Source organism: Varroa jacobsoni, unplaced genomic scaffold (assembly GCF_002532875.2).
Source record: "Varroa jacobsoni isolate VJ856 unplaced genomic scaffold, vjacob_1.0 scaffold_1243, whole genome shotgun sequence".
NCBI classification, from domain to species: Eukaryota; Metazoa; Arthropoda; class Arachnida; order Mesostigmata; family Varroidae; genus Varroa; species Varroa jacobsoni.
In genome coordinates this window covers 121,813-138,261 of record NW_019214145.1, presented here as the reverse complement: position 1 = coordinate 138,261, position 16,449 = coordinate 121,813, and the positions used below count along the sequence as shown (strand labels likewise).

The 16,449-nt window shown below is 37.9% G+C and overlaps 2 protein-coding genes across 5 annotated transcripts in view; one reads left to right on the top strand and one right to left on the bottom strand.

Moving 5' to 3' along the window:
• eya (eya transcriptional coactivator and phosphatase 2) overlaps positions 1 to 6,230 on the top strand; it is a 62,604-nt gene extending 56,374 nt beyond the window's left edge. For all 4 annotated transcript variants that reach the window (XM_022846536.2, XM_022846535.2, XM_022846533.2 and 1 more), the window contains one exon: positions 3,442 to 6,230. In XM_022846536.2, the coding sequence (XP_022702271.1) occupies positions 3,442 to 3,522 (81 nt within the window). In that variant the 3' untranslated portion in view covers positions 3,523 to 6,230. The remainder of the gene's footprint in view (positions 1 to 3,441) is intronic.
• The window catches only part of LOC111267933 (phospholipid phosphatase 3), a 60,855-nt gene that overhangs the window by 4,168 nt on the left and 40,238 nt on the right, over positions 1 to 16,449 (bottom strand). The window lies entirely within an intron of this gene.

The following is a 16,449-nucleotide window of genomic DNA, read 5'->3' as shown; positions in this document are numbered from 1 at the left end:
GAATACTTATATTTAAGTTTTAGTCTTCCTACGGTATAATGTTTGCATTACATAAAGGCTCCGTATACGTCTACACGCGTCTATACATATATACTTCTGTTATTACTATTAGCTGGTAATCTTAATAAACTATATTTCTTGATTCAATGCAACAGAATCTGAATGTCCGACAGTGGCTCACGTACAACGGCGTGATAAAGGCAAAATAAACAGGTGACATTAATAAGGAGTCAAAGCAAATTATCTAAACAGCCACATTCGTAGTGCAGACTAGCTTTCCTTCATATTAATGGGTTAGGTTGGCATCTTTGGGGCCATTAAGCTACGCTACGCGCATATTTCGTTTAATTGTTTTATGACACACCTCTTCTCCCGATAGGATGCCGTGTGTTGCACTATTTTTAGAGGACCTGTGCTTATAGTAATAGTTCTCTCTGTGCCATCAGGTCATAAGATCGAGGAATACATTTAGCATATCCGACAAGTCCTTTCTATTATTTTCGAGAAATATCCTTAGGAAATAATGAGGGGAAATGAGGGAATGCACTACATTTGACAGCTTTTGCTGAAACTTCTTTCAACGCCTTAGAGCTGATGACTTGAATTTAAGGAGAAAAGCACATTTTTTGGAACAAGTGGGTGACAATAAACTTCAGGCTATATTGAGATAAATCTCAGTCCAAGAACACCCTGTAAAGTTTGGAGTTGTCCGCACCACGGTTTAGAATTGCCTGTATACATTAATCCAATTCCTAAAATCAGAAAAGTGGATTCCACATCAACTAAGCCAAAGTTATGCGCTCGCCGCTGACCATATGCGTATCATTGCTGGCATGCCAGAAAACAAAAATGTTTTTAGGACAGGATTTGTTCTTGAGGGTGCAAAATTACACTTTATCCAAAAAACAGAAGGTCAAATTTGGAAGAATCTTTTACATGAACACCACCAGATTAGTAATTAGATGTAAACAAAGCTCTAATTTGTTTTGGCGAAGAGAAACGGTGGAAGCAGAGAGCCACTCCAGATGGCAAACTGAGTTGAGAGATTGACAAGTATAAATTTACGTGAACAAAAGATCAAGCACTGTGATACTCCTGCATCAGAAGACTCGATTCCAGTGGCTTTAGTTAAAAAATTGACTTTCAAAAAGAAATCATTGTCGACTCTCTATTTTGCCCCCTGTTTGCAATTATTAATGGTTGAATTTACATAGCTGTTAAGTAGTTCTTCGTTGAGTTTTTCTAAATATACTCAAGTTTATAACTGTTTATGAACTAGATTAAATAAAGCCTCGGCATTGCTGTCAGGTAAAATTTTCCGAAGCCATTTTGACATAGTGACGTCGCGCATAACACACGGTTAGTAACGACAAATAATAGAGCGGCCGTCGTTCTACAGGCAATTGGACATTTTCTTGGCTACTTTCGCAATTAAATTTATCGCAGCTTAGGGGTGTTAGAGTTTTCGCTGTGCAGTTTTTCGTAGTAATTCTGAAACATAAAACGATTCATAAAGGCTGAAAAAGCAAACATGAACTCTATGTATTGCGCTGTTATTTGCAACAAGGAATATACTGGGGCATTTTTCCATGATGCCGTTGTCACAACATCGTGTATTTGGTTATCGCTAAGTGAACTAGCGTATCTCCCGCTGTGACAAGTTACCTGAATTCTCAAATTCACACTTTCGCTCGCTATGATAGTAATACGCTTGATAATGTATAAGCGCCGATTACGAAGGCCATTTTGCGCAAAAGCAGAATATATTACTAGTAAACACTATATTCGATGCATTAAACCAGTCTATACATTGTCGCAATTGTCGAAAATCAATTCAACGGATGCTCCTTTCAATTGTCATACGAACGCTATTTTGTAGTATCAGAAATAACGCAACAGCGGCGGCTTGTCTTCCGGGTCAAACATCTCACGCGTGAAGGCCAAGTGCGCAAAATGCAATCCTCTCCTTTAACAAAAAGTTGTCCGTCCGTATTTTGATCACGATTCAATAGCTGAATCATCTAGTGGTCTAGCTCAGAGAGACGGTTTTTTTTATTTTTAGCTACTTCTTCCGAATTTCAAAGGGGACAAATCCAGCTATTGAATTGCCTTAATAGCTAAACGAATTTGAATATTAAAGTCGCCAGCTCTGTACGGGAGAGAACCTTTTCGGGAATGCATGACACGGATCGGCCAAATTTGGCGACAACTAGTATATCTAAAGTGTTCCTTCATGGAGAAACTTTAAAAAATTGAACTAAATTAAAATTAAATTTTTAAAAACTAAAACTAAGATTCTTTAGAAGCGGTAGGGAAAATGGAAGAAAACCAGTGAGAATACACAAAGCATGGTTCGACGCAGCATACACGTATTTTATATTTTTTGCGAAGAATAAGGTATTTAGACTGCCTGGTTACAATATACGTCTCGATATAGGCTTGAAAAAAAAAACAAACGTGAAAAATGATGCTTACAAAGGTAAAAGTTAACAGGCATTAATAACAGGTCCTGTTGCCGAACAAAACGTCTGACTTACAGCTGAGGCCTTTCATTAAGAATTAAATTCCTTAAATTTTTTCCGATGAATTAAATATTTCAAGGGTACCTTGGTGAAGTTGGAAGACATTTGTGGTCTAAAAAAGTTAACTGTAAATATAGCAATGAGATTATCTGAAATTAAAATCCTTCTCATGGTATCATATTATCTGCGAATGCTATCTGCGTTTAAAGCAATTGTAAGGTTTTGCTTCAAATCAGTTCGAGCACGCTTAACATTCATGGGCATCGATTGTTAATCGGAAGGAAATGTAAACGATGGAACTTGAACGTAAAATGTGGGGGACGTACGTTTCAGAACGGGTGAAACAGTAATTGTGTAACAAAAACGTATACGGAAAAGCCAGCGTTTGCCGAGTAATTTATCGAGCTGCTCATCACGTTCCATGCAACTGGACAAATGATTATATCCCAGAAAAGATAAAAAATGCAGATCACAAACAACTACGCTTTATCTCGTGTATGTTTCACTAATACGGCAATATAGGTTAAGATGATAAAGAAATATATACATGCATCTGAATACGAAAAAATGTTTTTTAGCTGTACGTGCTTCAAGGTTTTCGACAACTCTTAGGATACTTGAATTATCTATATAAAATGCATACTAAATTCCTCTCTAGTTTCGCTTGTAAGTTTTATTTCTGTAAATAGAACAGTTCACCAAGGCTTATATGTATTAACTATTCGAAAAAAAGGTATCAAATGCTGTTATTTGCCGATTTTTAGGTCCGATATCGGTCTAGAACAAAAAAATTTTGTCCAGAATAAAGTTCAGTTGGCTTATTACCTGGTATTATATATAGTCATTATCGATAATATAATGAGAATAAATAGGAACATTCAAATAGTAATATTAACAGCAGCTTGCTTTGTGTTTACAGCTGAATCTCCCATTCTGGCGGGTCAGCCAGCATTCGGACTTAGAGGCTCTACACTATGCTCTTGACTTGGGTCACCTGTGAATTAATTGCTATCGAAAGCAGATGACATAACAGATGGGCAGCAAATGGTTTGGCATAGGTAAATACATTTCTGCCTTCCCACTACTTAAGGAAGTCATTGGATGTGCCCATCCAGAAAGCTCATGTGATGTTCTCGCTGGCTCTGCGGACAATAAAGCTCATCATCCTTGTATATGTACACCCAACTGAGGACTAATCTAGCGCTACTTAACAAACATTAGAAATTTAAGGTCGGACGGTTAATAATGACGAAAGCATCATCAGGAATTCGTCATTGTTACTGTGGTAACAATTTAGGACTAAATTGGAAAATAAGAATATCAAGTCATTATATATGTATCAAGTGAACCATATTTTAATTGCTATATTTTCCGTTGCGGCGATGTGTAAATATCAAGCAGTCCAGCGTATTTAAGGGTGTCCTTCGCGAGGACACCAAGACCAACAAGTGAACCAAGGAAATACCAGCACGAATATTTCTTATTTAAGATTAAAACCATAGAACAAAGTTTAACTGGCGTTGTTGTTGACATACTAAAGAAACTCAGGTAAAATGATAGAGAATTACAACTGAATTTTTAATATATTTTGGGAATCGTCATTGATCAGAAATGAAGAATGAATACAGAGCCGTTTTTCTCTTTTTATGGTAATACCAAATACCCGATTTTTGCATTTCATGGCAATATATATTTAATGGTAGCTGCCAGAGCAAGTATTGCGTTTTCATACAGCCAATTATTTCAAGGGTGATTGCTTTTAATAACTATGGTGGTAGTAGTAGTCTAATAGGTTAATTTTTCCGGTGCAATTTTCTCACCTTTTTATTCCCGCGAATTTATTACCTAAGACTACAGGCGACCCGAATAGGAATAATCTATCAGAAATCGTTTTCGTCCGGGATAAGAACGTATTGCCATTAGCCCTTCATTATCCACCATAATATCTGTGTATTGAAATGTCCTATATTCGTTTACGTCGTGTTGGAATCTTTTGAGACATCAATGGACAACCGTATTTCGCAAAATTCACCTTCTGTGACTACTGTTTGCTGATCTGTATATGGGAATTCTATCCTATGTATTTTTTTTTGCTGCCTGTTAATAATATCTGATTAAATGAGAAATACGTAAAATTTATGATAAAAAAGAAAGCTAAACATCTAATAATTTGTATCTGAAAAATTGAGTATTGACAGAAGTCGCGTATTTTTTTCGAAGGTACAAGAAAATGGAGATACAATGTTTACCTAACTTTTCGTCTAATGGTTCTTTAATCAGTGTGTACTTTTCTCACTTTAAATACACACATTTTTTAAATATGTATTAATTTAGTTCAAATTACTAGGTTATATAACGCAAAATTTCGTTTACAACGTTTCGTAGGAGCATCGTTCTGAAATTCACGATCACTAGACCATAGTCAGTAAAGTTTTTCCATACTCATTTTAACCCACTCAATATCTACAGACAAACATGTAATTAATCTCAAAATCATATGAACTTTTAGGCTCGCGTTAGAAAATCCATTAAATTTATAGGAATGAGCTAAAAATAGTTTAAGGAAAGCTGAAAACCACAATTCAGTCTTACTACCTGGGTTTAGTTTAGTTCTAAGCAATCGATGCGCTCAGCTATCGAGCGCTTGTAGTGCCATGCTAATGTAAAAAACAAGAAATAAAATGTAGGTGCCTACGATTCGACGACACAATTGATTAGCAGGTTTAAAAAAGGTTGAATATGTATCGGCTTAGTGCTCCAGTGTTTATCTCGAAACTAAGGAAAGTTTCATCTTCAATATGTCTAATGTTTATTGCATCAAACTTGAATTAGCATGAATTGGTCCAATATGAAAGTCATCGAATTTATTAGAGCAGGGGAGGCAAGTGATGTGTGATGCCAGGTTCTCGAGACTAACTACAACAATTTGAAAGATAACCTTGTACACGCATAAAGAGGATGCCCTCAGAGATTTTCGTCTACCTATTATATGATACGATATTATACAAGCTGTCGCAAATGCAAATACATTCACGCAACACGTTTGCGATTTCAAACACATTAATTACTATATTAAAATAATTTTTGAGACCAAGAATACACTCGTGAACTATTTTACCACTGGAATTAACGAAATTATACGTGCAGACGCACTTACATAAGTGTTACATTAACGATCTGAGCAGGGTAATTGCATAGTGCATTTACTTGAAATCTACGTGTAGGTTATTCCTGACTCGCAAACTTTTAACTTCTGCTCCTTTTTACTTCAGTAGCAAATGAAGGAATGAGTAAGCTAAGTGTACGAAATCTGCTTTACCGTTTGGTGGCAGACGGTTAGGATACCCAGCTTTGATAGCGAACTCCGAGAACATGGACTGAGATTCTGTAGAAATTGTACTATAAGGAATTTTCTTACAAAACTCACGCGTACAGTTGGTAACCGATCATTTATTGTGATAATATGCGTAATGAGTTGAATTAGGAATAGCGTGCGACTACACAAATACCATACTTGCCTTTAAGTTGGTATTGGGAGATTAGATCTGCAGTAGTCACAAACTCGTGCTCGAAACAAAGACCAGCAATTTCATATTGACCAGAAAGAGCTAAATTGCAAGGATATAAAAGTGTGTCAAATAACAGAGACAGTGATCTCCCGATTGTCACGGGTGGCAACCCAGCAGAAAAAAGATCAAGGGCTATCAATTGGCACAGTTCTTATTTATTATACGCAGCAACGGCCAATATGTCATGTCTTGTCGTGTTCATACAAATAACACAAACGGAGTTTAGTGTATTATTCACACAGCTCATAAATCAGGAACTGCAAGATTCTGATGTACGACAGACGCAAGTAGAAACGGTTAACTGGACATAAGCAAGCACCTCCATACACATTTTTCTCGCAATAAAAATGCAAATTTTTTTTTCGAATTCCTGCAAGTCTATGTAAATCGATTCGGATAATGATGCGGCTTATTTTTATATTTAAATTCGAATCACATTTTTAAATGTTTTATTATTACCGTATTAAATTGGTTACTCCCGACTGGAATATGTGAAAAGATCCGTTTTGGTCTTTGGTGTATGTTCAACTACATACTAAAACGTATTTGTACATATTACTAAAAAATATTTAGCTATAACAAGTAGAAGCAAATTCCAATACAAGACATCTCAAGGTGTTCCCAAAATTTTTGCCGAGTTTTCACTCCTGATCAGCTTTTTAATCCGTGTATATTTTAATGTTGCATCATAAATGTAAGGAGTAATTTTTTGATTCGTTGGCTCCACAATATTTAATTACTACACTGAAGGTAAAAAACAATATGCGAATATTTTTAATTTTGCCTTATTTGCTATTTACATCGATGCCATTTTCCTATTACTCAAGTCTCGAGGGTAACTTCAATTGAGACGATGTAATGAGACGATGAGGGTAACTTCAATGAACGATATAAATCGTAACAATAAAGGTGCGCAATGATTCCATAAGAAAGTTGCGAAAACTGTCAAAACCGTCGCCCTACATTTAGGCGTTATTATTTCATCAAGCACCGAGTGAAATAACACGGTATCTTAGATCTCGGTATTTCTCCCTTTGCTTGAGCAGCCTCTATGTTTCGAGTACTACATCCGGCATCGCCGTGTAGCATTCCACCACACGGCCAGCCTCTAGCACAAAACTGTGTGCGAACCTAGACCACCTCTGCTCAAGCCTCATCAAGTTCATCGTGTCAAAGCCAACCTAGCCAGCTTTCTCTGCATAGGTTTTCCTGTAAATAAATAGCGTTTTAGTTGTTTCAATTATCAACCCTCAGCTAGTACTAAGTCTAGTTGAGGACTGATAATATTGACCTGCGTAATAGTCACAATTGACCCTAACGTAAATAATATTCCGAGAGGTGCTTCTATTACTACTACTGAAGTGCTAAATAGAAACAAATATGAATAGAAATAAATTTGAGTCATATATATTGTAAATGAATATAAATAGAAGGTATATACATATTTAAAATATATCATGATAAATAAAATAATGCTAAGAACTAATTCAAAGAGCTATATTTTCTACAGATAAAGATACCTCGTGATAGACCAGTTACTCATATTCACATGCTAATGCATTTTTGGAAACGAAGGATAGACGATTTTTGGGAAACACGTTTTCATAATGTACAGTTCCGTAAACAATTAAAATACCTCTAAAATGTTACAATTTTCTTTCGAAGTCTCGAAGTACGATTGATACATATTGTTCATTCGGTCAGTTTTGATTGTCACCAGAATTCGAGCTGGTTCGAAAAGATTATTACACCATGCATCTAAAAAGCTGTCGACTTTTTTAAGCTTACATATTTATATTTGATTTGTACTTTGACACCCGCTTGATAAATTTGCATTGGATATCGGTATTGTACATGCATGGATTTTTCCAGTGTGGCTGCCATAGACTAACGCTGATTACACATGATTTCTGTAAAGGTTCCCATAAAATGAGAGATTTTCAAAAATCGCATCAACTCTTTGCTCAGCGTCTATCTACAGGATCTACATCACGCTAGTCATGGATTTTCTGGGCATTCCATTTTATTTTAGCTAGTATACCATTTTCATTTATACAGTGTTGCAGGTGTTTGCAATCAGTCTTATTCCCAAAGGCTCAGTAAGATTGGTTGCATGATGTAAATATTGACGGAAAGAACATTGTCAACATCTAGAATAAAAACAAGAAATAATGGGTTAGACCTCAAGGACAATACAGTAAGGCCCTCAGGGCGGTAAATTGATTTTAACTTTTATGTTATAGAACATTAAACATTTTTTTACAAAAAAAAAGTCGATTTCTTGTTGTGGCAAACAGACTTATTATTAGTCATTTAAAGTCAAAGGCTTTCACACATTTTAGCGTATTATATGTTTGCATGTGTAAAGTCTAAAAAGTGACATCTATCTTATAAGTCGGTGCCACTCCAGTGCAAAGCTCCAACAAAGAAATGTTTTATGATCTTGATGGCGCATATCGCGATGGATGCTTTTTTATATCTCACTGCATGACTTGAGGCTGTGGACAATGCAAAAGGTGATTAGCCTGAAATACAAGTGTATGGGGTTTATGGCTACCCTAATACAAGGGTTAGCATAAAATACAAGTGAATGGGACAGAAATAGTCTGCCATCAATTGTCACCATGTCCTAATTTTTTTTGCCTCCTTCTTAGCCAAACTGACGGTCGATACCAGTTTTCCTGCTTCCGTGTACTACGTCGCTCGACATTTTGAACTTTGCCTCTGTGTTTCGAGTTTTATGTTCGGTATCGCCGCTAGGCATTTCATCAGGCAGCTAGCTCCCAGCACGAAACGAAGTGTGTCTATGAATTTGGAACCTAATGGGTCGTAGATAACAATATCATCCTCATGCTAAGTGGCTCCAATAAGGTTCCTCGGCCTCGTCATTCTATGAGGAAGGTATATAAGTAGAACTAAGAGCAAGAGGAGGGATAAATGGCAACCTGTGCAAGATTTGTTGTTTAGGACAAAGAAAGCAGGTCAGCCGCTATGTTATCGATTCTAATGCTGTTGTCCTGTAGCATCTTTCAAAATGTCGAGCATATTCCGTAAGATATCCACGCATACCGAGGTATTTACGACCAGGTCTTTGAGGGCCAAATAGAGTGCGAGCGAAAAAAATAGACGAACACCGCTAACGGAGAGTTTTGTGGCCTATCAAATATTTAGTTAATGTCGGCCAGGAGAGTTATGCATGCTGCTCTGGTTAAATGCTTTTATAAAAAAAGCCGTGGTATTGCCGAAATAGATTCTATATTCAGTAAGTCAGATGGTAACTTTTTTATTTCCAACTCAAAATATTTTTCTCAGCGGTTCCGCGCCACGTTAATAAGTTGTTGGTTTTCTTTTTGTGAACCGCCAACATCCCAGCTACTCTTACGAGTGCTGTGTGAAGTATGAGCCCACGGTATCAAGCAAGTTTTCGTTCGCGTTTCGATCAGTGCGAGCTCGTTTGTTTTATGCCACGAGTAACGTTACTAACACTGAGCGAAGTTGTCCCGTGATGAATTGCAGACATTTGTTCAGAAAACCAAAAGAGCTATTTAGGACGCATCTCGTCCGACTGGCAACGAATCCCATTATATGCGTATTCTAGTTAAATCGCCACAGCGCAAGGGGTTCGCATTGCAAAAGAGGTACAGCAAATGATGGACGACGACATGATGAAATGATGACGACTTTTAGGCTCTAAGCTTTGTCTGTCGCCTTCGTAAAAAAAGATCGTCCAATTCTATTGTGTGGAGACTAATACGGACGTCTTTGTTCTGCCACAAATCGACGACTCCCTAGGCGCGGTAGGAACTATATTTCTACCTTAGATCTAGCAAGTGCTTACTGGCAAATTCCTCCAAGGTTAAGTAGAACACATACTTTTGTACCCCAAATAATTTGTACCTAGTCAAGCAGATGCTTTTCAAGCTAGCTAAGGCTCCTGCGATATTCTAGCAGCTAATAAAATAGCTTTAGGAAAAATTACGATAACAAATGGCCTTCGTTTGCTTATATTATATTAGTGTTTTCCAGCAGATTCGGGGTACATTCACAACTCGTCGGCAGATGCTTTCTGTTTTCAACTTTCCAAGTCCATATCTCAGGAAATCGAAGTGTATTTTCATTACGTAAGGCGCTGTCACTGCACAAAGCATCCATCTCCTACGACCCAGAAAACGCAGCTACTACAGACACCCCGAAGCAACCATTAACCAGCTACGAGGCTTTGTGGTGTAGCGTCACACTACCGTCGGTCTGTGCAGGGTTTTGCTGGAATTACAAAGTTGTTGTATGAAAAATGGACTGCCAGTTTTTCTTGACTACTCCGCATCAAGGTTCGTTTCTGGCTCCGAAAAGGCCTCTTACAGGCGGACTAGTTTTGCAGCATTTCCAAGAGGGTTTATTCTACCGAAACCTACACTAACCTAACTGGCGCTGGGCTGGGTGCAGTTCTTATCCAGTACAGAGTGACTGAAAAGCGTGTGGTGGTGCATTTTAGTAAGCGACTCTTGATCAAGGAACGAAATACCACTAGTCGGAAACCGAATGTCTAGTTATCCTCTAAGCAATCAAGTTTCATTCGCATCTATATGGGCGGAGACTTAGGTGGCCGGTGACACCAGTGTGCCGAAATATCTACAAAATAAAAGACTTCTGTGAGCCTTGAGTTTTAAGAACACAATTCCAAGGTCTGACACCTAAGTGCCATGGTGCGCCGCAACACTGACACCCTGTCACGACTGTTGGAATAACTCGGAGCAAGCCATAAGCTGCGGCGCTGACTTTGGGTCAATTACAACGTACAGACTGATAATTCCATGCTGCGCTTCACTGGTGGGGCAATCTTGACATCCTCAATGAGACATTAAGGCTGCCCTACCATCTGAGGAGAGGCAAATGGCCGTATTGCTATTTTGTAGAGCCAAGCATTACCAAGCCAAGCCGCAAGGTCCCTGACAGATCCTCCTACGATCGACCGAATTGCTCTTTGCTCTCTGCCATCGAGGTCATTTGGACTAAACAAAGACCATACACTGATTTATATCGCATTACTTCCTGAAACTGGGTGTGCGCAAGAGGTCGGGAGTATATTCGCAGTTGCGGAGCTTGCAAACGAACAAAGCTTAGCCATAAGCATCAGCTGCTCAGACGCCCATCAATCTGCCGACACGGTTTTTCCCGAAAATGGATTTCCGTTCTGCTTTCTTGTTTGTATAAACTACTGCACTCATTTCGTTCACCTTTTTCGGCTCGACGAATTACAACGCGGGTCGCGCCGGAGATACTGTCTGCTCTATGGGATCGCCACGGTGCCATAGAGGCCGTTATGACAAGAAACGCCAAGCTACTTCCAGCGTCTGCACGTCAAATCGGATTGGGCACACCCCAATATTCGTCATGTAAAGTTTGTTTTAACGCATCTGCAAACGAATGGGCGAGAAGAGCCCATTCCCGCTCCCCAGTCCTCGCGATGCTTTCAACGATCGCCTTTACGCTGGACGCTGCGAGGCCCTAAACGGAACTCTCTTCGAGTTGCTTCATGGGTTTAAAACTGTATTGCCCAATGGGTTTTAACAGGCAACTTATGTCCGGCTTTTACAAAAGAGACGGATTCTTAAATAACACCTCTTTCGCGGCTGTCGCTTCGCTCAAGGAAATCTGTCCTCCTACGCCGCTTTCACTGTGCGACACGTCCCTAAAACCGCAATCCTGTTTCGAACTTCGAGAAGCAAGCTGGTAGCGATATGTCACCGCCTACTTATGAAATACACGGAAAAGACTGAACATGAAATACAAGTATTTCGTCGCCGGCATATACCCTCCAACCAATCACTACAGTTAGCCAGTTATTGCAATATATTGCTTGAAGGATCTGTCATGAGGCCTTTTTTAGGAAATATGATAGTTTTTGTGCACTTCATAAAAAGCCAATCAAGAGCCCTTTACCTGAGGTTGGTTTTCACATTTAAACCAAAAACATTTGGCATGAAGTTAAAACCAAACCTAGTTCAATATGTTATTTTTTCAAGTGCAATCAAATCTGCTGAGAACATTGACAAGTGTTATGTCATCTATGGCTCATATATGATCACACTATGGCTATTTTATGATGTCTGAGTTACAGGCTCAAGAGTGGATGATGACGTTTCTGCCTTAACTCAACTGAGAAAAAGAAGAGACCTGGTGGGTATATAAAACGAAGGCCCAGTCCGAATATGCACTACATGTGCAAATACTTCCAATAATGAGCCACAAAGGTAGAAGATACTCTAGCACTATCGTTCAGTACACTAATAATCGGATCAGCATACTTAAAATAGATACAAACCTCAAGCTTATTGATAAGCTACGTCACGTTTTACATACACTTCGTGATAAGATGTTTGATTTCGATGCTAACATTTGCAAGTCATATATCATCAGAATCGACATTACGCGGCGCAAGCCGGCCTCGCGGTAGCATCTTCGTCCAACTCCAGAACCTAATATAGCTTTACTCATTTTACAGCCATGCTATAAAATAACATGGTATATAGCATGCCTTTTTTTCACTGTTTTATGGTGAGGACGCCGGAATTTTATGAAGACCAATATAGAAACTCAGTCGTACTTATTCTGTATGGACATATGGAGGCTACGCGTCTCTAAAGCCGAGTGCGTGCATCTTATGGCTTTCCATAGTAGTGTTCAAAAAACTTCAGAGCAGGCAGGTAATGAGGCACTGGTGATTGCAGGTCAGCCGAAATAAACTTAACTTTTAAAACGTATGCACTCTTATTAGGTCTGGTGATCACATTTTGAGAAGATTAAGGTGATACGATACAAATTTGCGAAATGTCAGATCGTCAAAGAAATCAGATTTCATGAATCTCATCCCCGTTGCAATCCACTGTAATGCTCCAGATATGAGACCATGTTAGGAATAATGTTCAATAGATGTTCAAATGCTCTTAAGCCAATTCTAACTGTTCATAGAAGTGCTGTGAACTATGGCGTATAAAGCCCTTATTAAGGTAGTAGTAACTAAAAACGAGTTGTACTCTATTTTGTAATATTTTTTGCGCGTGAGTAAAAATACATTTAGATTAGAATGCATTTAAATATTTAGTGGATCTAAAAATACTTTTTGTAAAAAACGAATTAGAAAAAGTACTCAAACATCATCGCCGTTACTGATACTGTCGTCTTCCTTTATTTCTTGCTTAATTAGTGTTTATTAAAGTGGTAGTTATGGAGACTTACGCACCTCCGCTCGACTACAATTGTGAATGGTACTAACGTAAGTGAAAGTAAACAAAGAAAGTTGTTTATGGCTAAATTCAACCGCCCAACGCCAGTCTTTACCACAATTCGTTTGTGTTATTAGTTTGTTGTGTAATTGATCTCCTTGACAGAAATTCACAAATAATATGCAAATCTCGAGTAGGGAAATTTCGAAGGTTTTGGGCACTTCAAATAACACAGATTTGACTTAAAAGTCTAAAATTACTCTTTCAAACACGCAAGCGAAATAAATACGTCACATCACAGTGAACAGTTGACGGTATTCAAACACACATGCGTTTGACACAGTAGGATCCCATAAAACGGGCTTACTTTTCTGTCAGTATTTGCGAGTCCACTGAAACGGCGTCTATTGTTTTCTTATCAGGTACTAAACTGGAGCGTAATTCAATTTTCGGTCTGTCTAAAATTGGTAAGTAAAAAAAACAAGCAATAGTCCAACATAAACTCTTCACAGTTTTCTTCACGATTTTCTAACAAATCGCAAACTATCATTAACTTGTCCAAGTTAACATTATACTCAGTGGATGAATGAAATGAATCTTCCCTGAAGAAAGGCGTTCTTTTAATTGGTTCCATTTTATGACCAGTTTATTCCTGCAGTTAATTCAAGCATCCCTGAAAAAAATTAGTTTATTCTGATGGCTGTACGGGATCGATTTGTGTTGAACAGACAAACACACGGAGGGGCTAAGAAACAGATGTATTCCGCTGAAGTAGCAAATAGATAAATAGACCCGACGCATCACGAGCTTCATCATGTTTTGCTTCTGGTTTAACCAATTTAGTTCGTTGATCATACATTCTAATGCGGCCTCTATATATAGGAGACAGACTAGATAGATATAAAATATATATGTAGATAATTAGATTGAATTCTTTGAGATACTCGAGAGATACGTTAGATATACCTTTCATTATTGTATTAAAAGCACACGCGTTCCGTTTAAGTAGTTGTGTCAAACTCTGGTGAAGAAAATCCTATAATCGGGATAGGGCAACGGGACTTTTGAGAATATTACATACTTATTCTATATAATAATAATAATAATAACATTTTTGGCTTATCACCCGGTAAGAGTAAGTGGGCTACACGAACCTTCGTTCATTTTGACCATGCGTTACTGGAAGTTTATAATATTTTACCACCTTTAACAAGCAAAGAGGCAAACTCTGGTGGTGGAAAATGTACGCTCAGTAAAATGTTTAAACGAGTAACTTTGCTCTATAATGTTCTATTTACTGATATAATCTACTAACTATATTCATTATCAGTGCTAATATTTGTCCGCCTGTCCGACTATGGGAAGTATTTTCGAAATTTGCCCTTAGCGAGGTTTTTGTTTTTTACGCGTGCATGCGCGAAAACTGTAGCAACGAGTTATATTTTAGTGGAATTCTTTAATTGCCATCTGTCCGTCTGACCAACTAGTATCTTTTTTTGATCGTCTATGTGAGGCAGCAATTTTTGTACGAAGCAAAAGCTCTTGATGACAGTTCAAAGGTACAGTGCCGCTACCGCGTTGTTGGACAACTCTACGATTACGCCTTTATTCGCGCCGATGTTTAATAATGCAACATCGTAGGCTAATCTATGTGTGGTTAATTACTACTGTAACAACCATCAAACAGGACTTCATCATGTTAGCATATACGATTTAAGTAGGTAGCCGGTATTTCTTATTTCCATTATGAATATCACTGTAACGATCATCATAATTACTTAGGAAAGGTGATGCACAATACTCTTAACAAACTTATCTTTTCCTATTAATTATTGATAGATGAAATACTAAAGTTGTAGGGGCCGAGGTGAGCTTTTGACCGACCAATGAACAGCATGATAATGACGAGCACTTATACCGTCATATGCAACTTGGTGTGCTTTGGAGCACAGCGGTGCAATTTCACAGACATACCACTAATTCATATGTTGCTATATTAAGCGGCTCAGCTAAAACAAAATGGACCATTAAAACTAAATAGGTACTTTTTTTTTATCTAATGTACCTCTGCAACGGTTATAGGAGTTTAACTAATTGGTGCACATCGTTGTTATCCGTTTTCTTTCATAGTTCTTTGTAAGTTATAGTGAAAGGGGTAAGCTCTATTTTGGTGCATATTACCGGGTTTTTTCCTCAAAGTACAGCAGTTTTATATTTGTTGACGTATATGAAAGGGTGAGGTGTGTTCATACGCCTTGGGAATTTATATTATACAAAAGACCTATGCAAATGGTACAATAGTGTAGCAAACGCAGACATCTAGAGTTGGCCCCCATCTAGTCTAAATCATAAGTCTTTAGAGACGTCAATATAGAATTTAGAATAAGCCGTCGTCAATTTGGATATGGTACTTACATTTTTTTTTAATTAATTGATTTCATTACAGATGGTTGTCGCCAACTTTCCATTCAGTGTCGTTATCATTTGAGTACATACCACCCTTTCAAATGCACGTTTTTAAAAAGGACTACGGACATTTTCTGAACCATAGGCGTTTCAGCGTGTATAATTTGACGCAGAAGGAAAAAATAACTTAAAAAATACAAATTATTTTACGTTTAGTTTCTAAATGATGTTCCTTTCCATTAAAAAACTAGGCGAAAAGGGCTTTTTTAGAAACTCATTTTTAAAGACTTACGACTTATTATAATATTAGCCTTATACAATTGCATAGTTGTGCTAAAATGAAATGCTTATACTAGAGGTATTTCATAAATAACAATTTTTAGTGTCCTCTTCGAAGTTTCCGAAAAATTGTGTGATTAGTAGAAAAGATAAGTATTTCGGTCAATGGATATTAAATTGATAATAATAATAATAATAATAATAACTGCAACAAGATAAATAGTATCCCGGGATTATGAAGCTACTTTTAGAATTTCTCGGGTCTTCCGAAGGATGTGAAGTTGCACAATTATCGGCCGTTGCTCCCCCCGCTGCTTTTTAGAAGAACTGCAAGCGAAATAGCGAGCAGAGCCGATATGAATCACATCATGAATGACAGGCCCGCTCCCTCACTTGTCAAACCTTCACTCAGCTTGGGAGCGTGTACACATCAAACAAAAGCCAAATCAA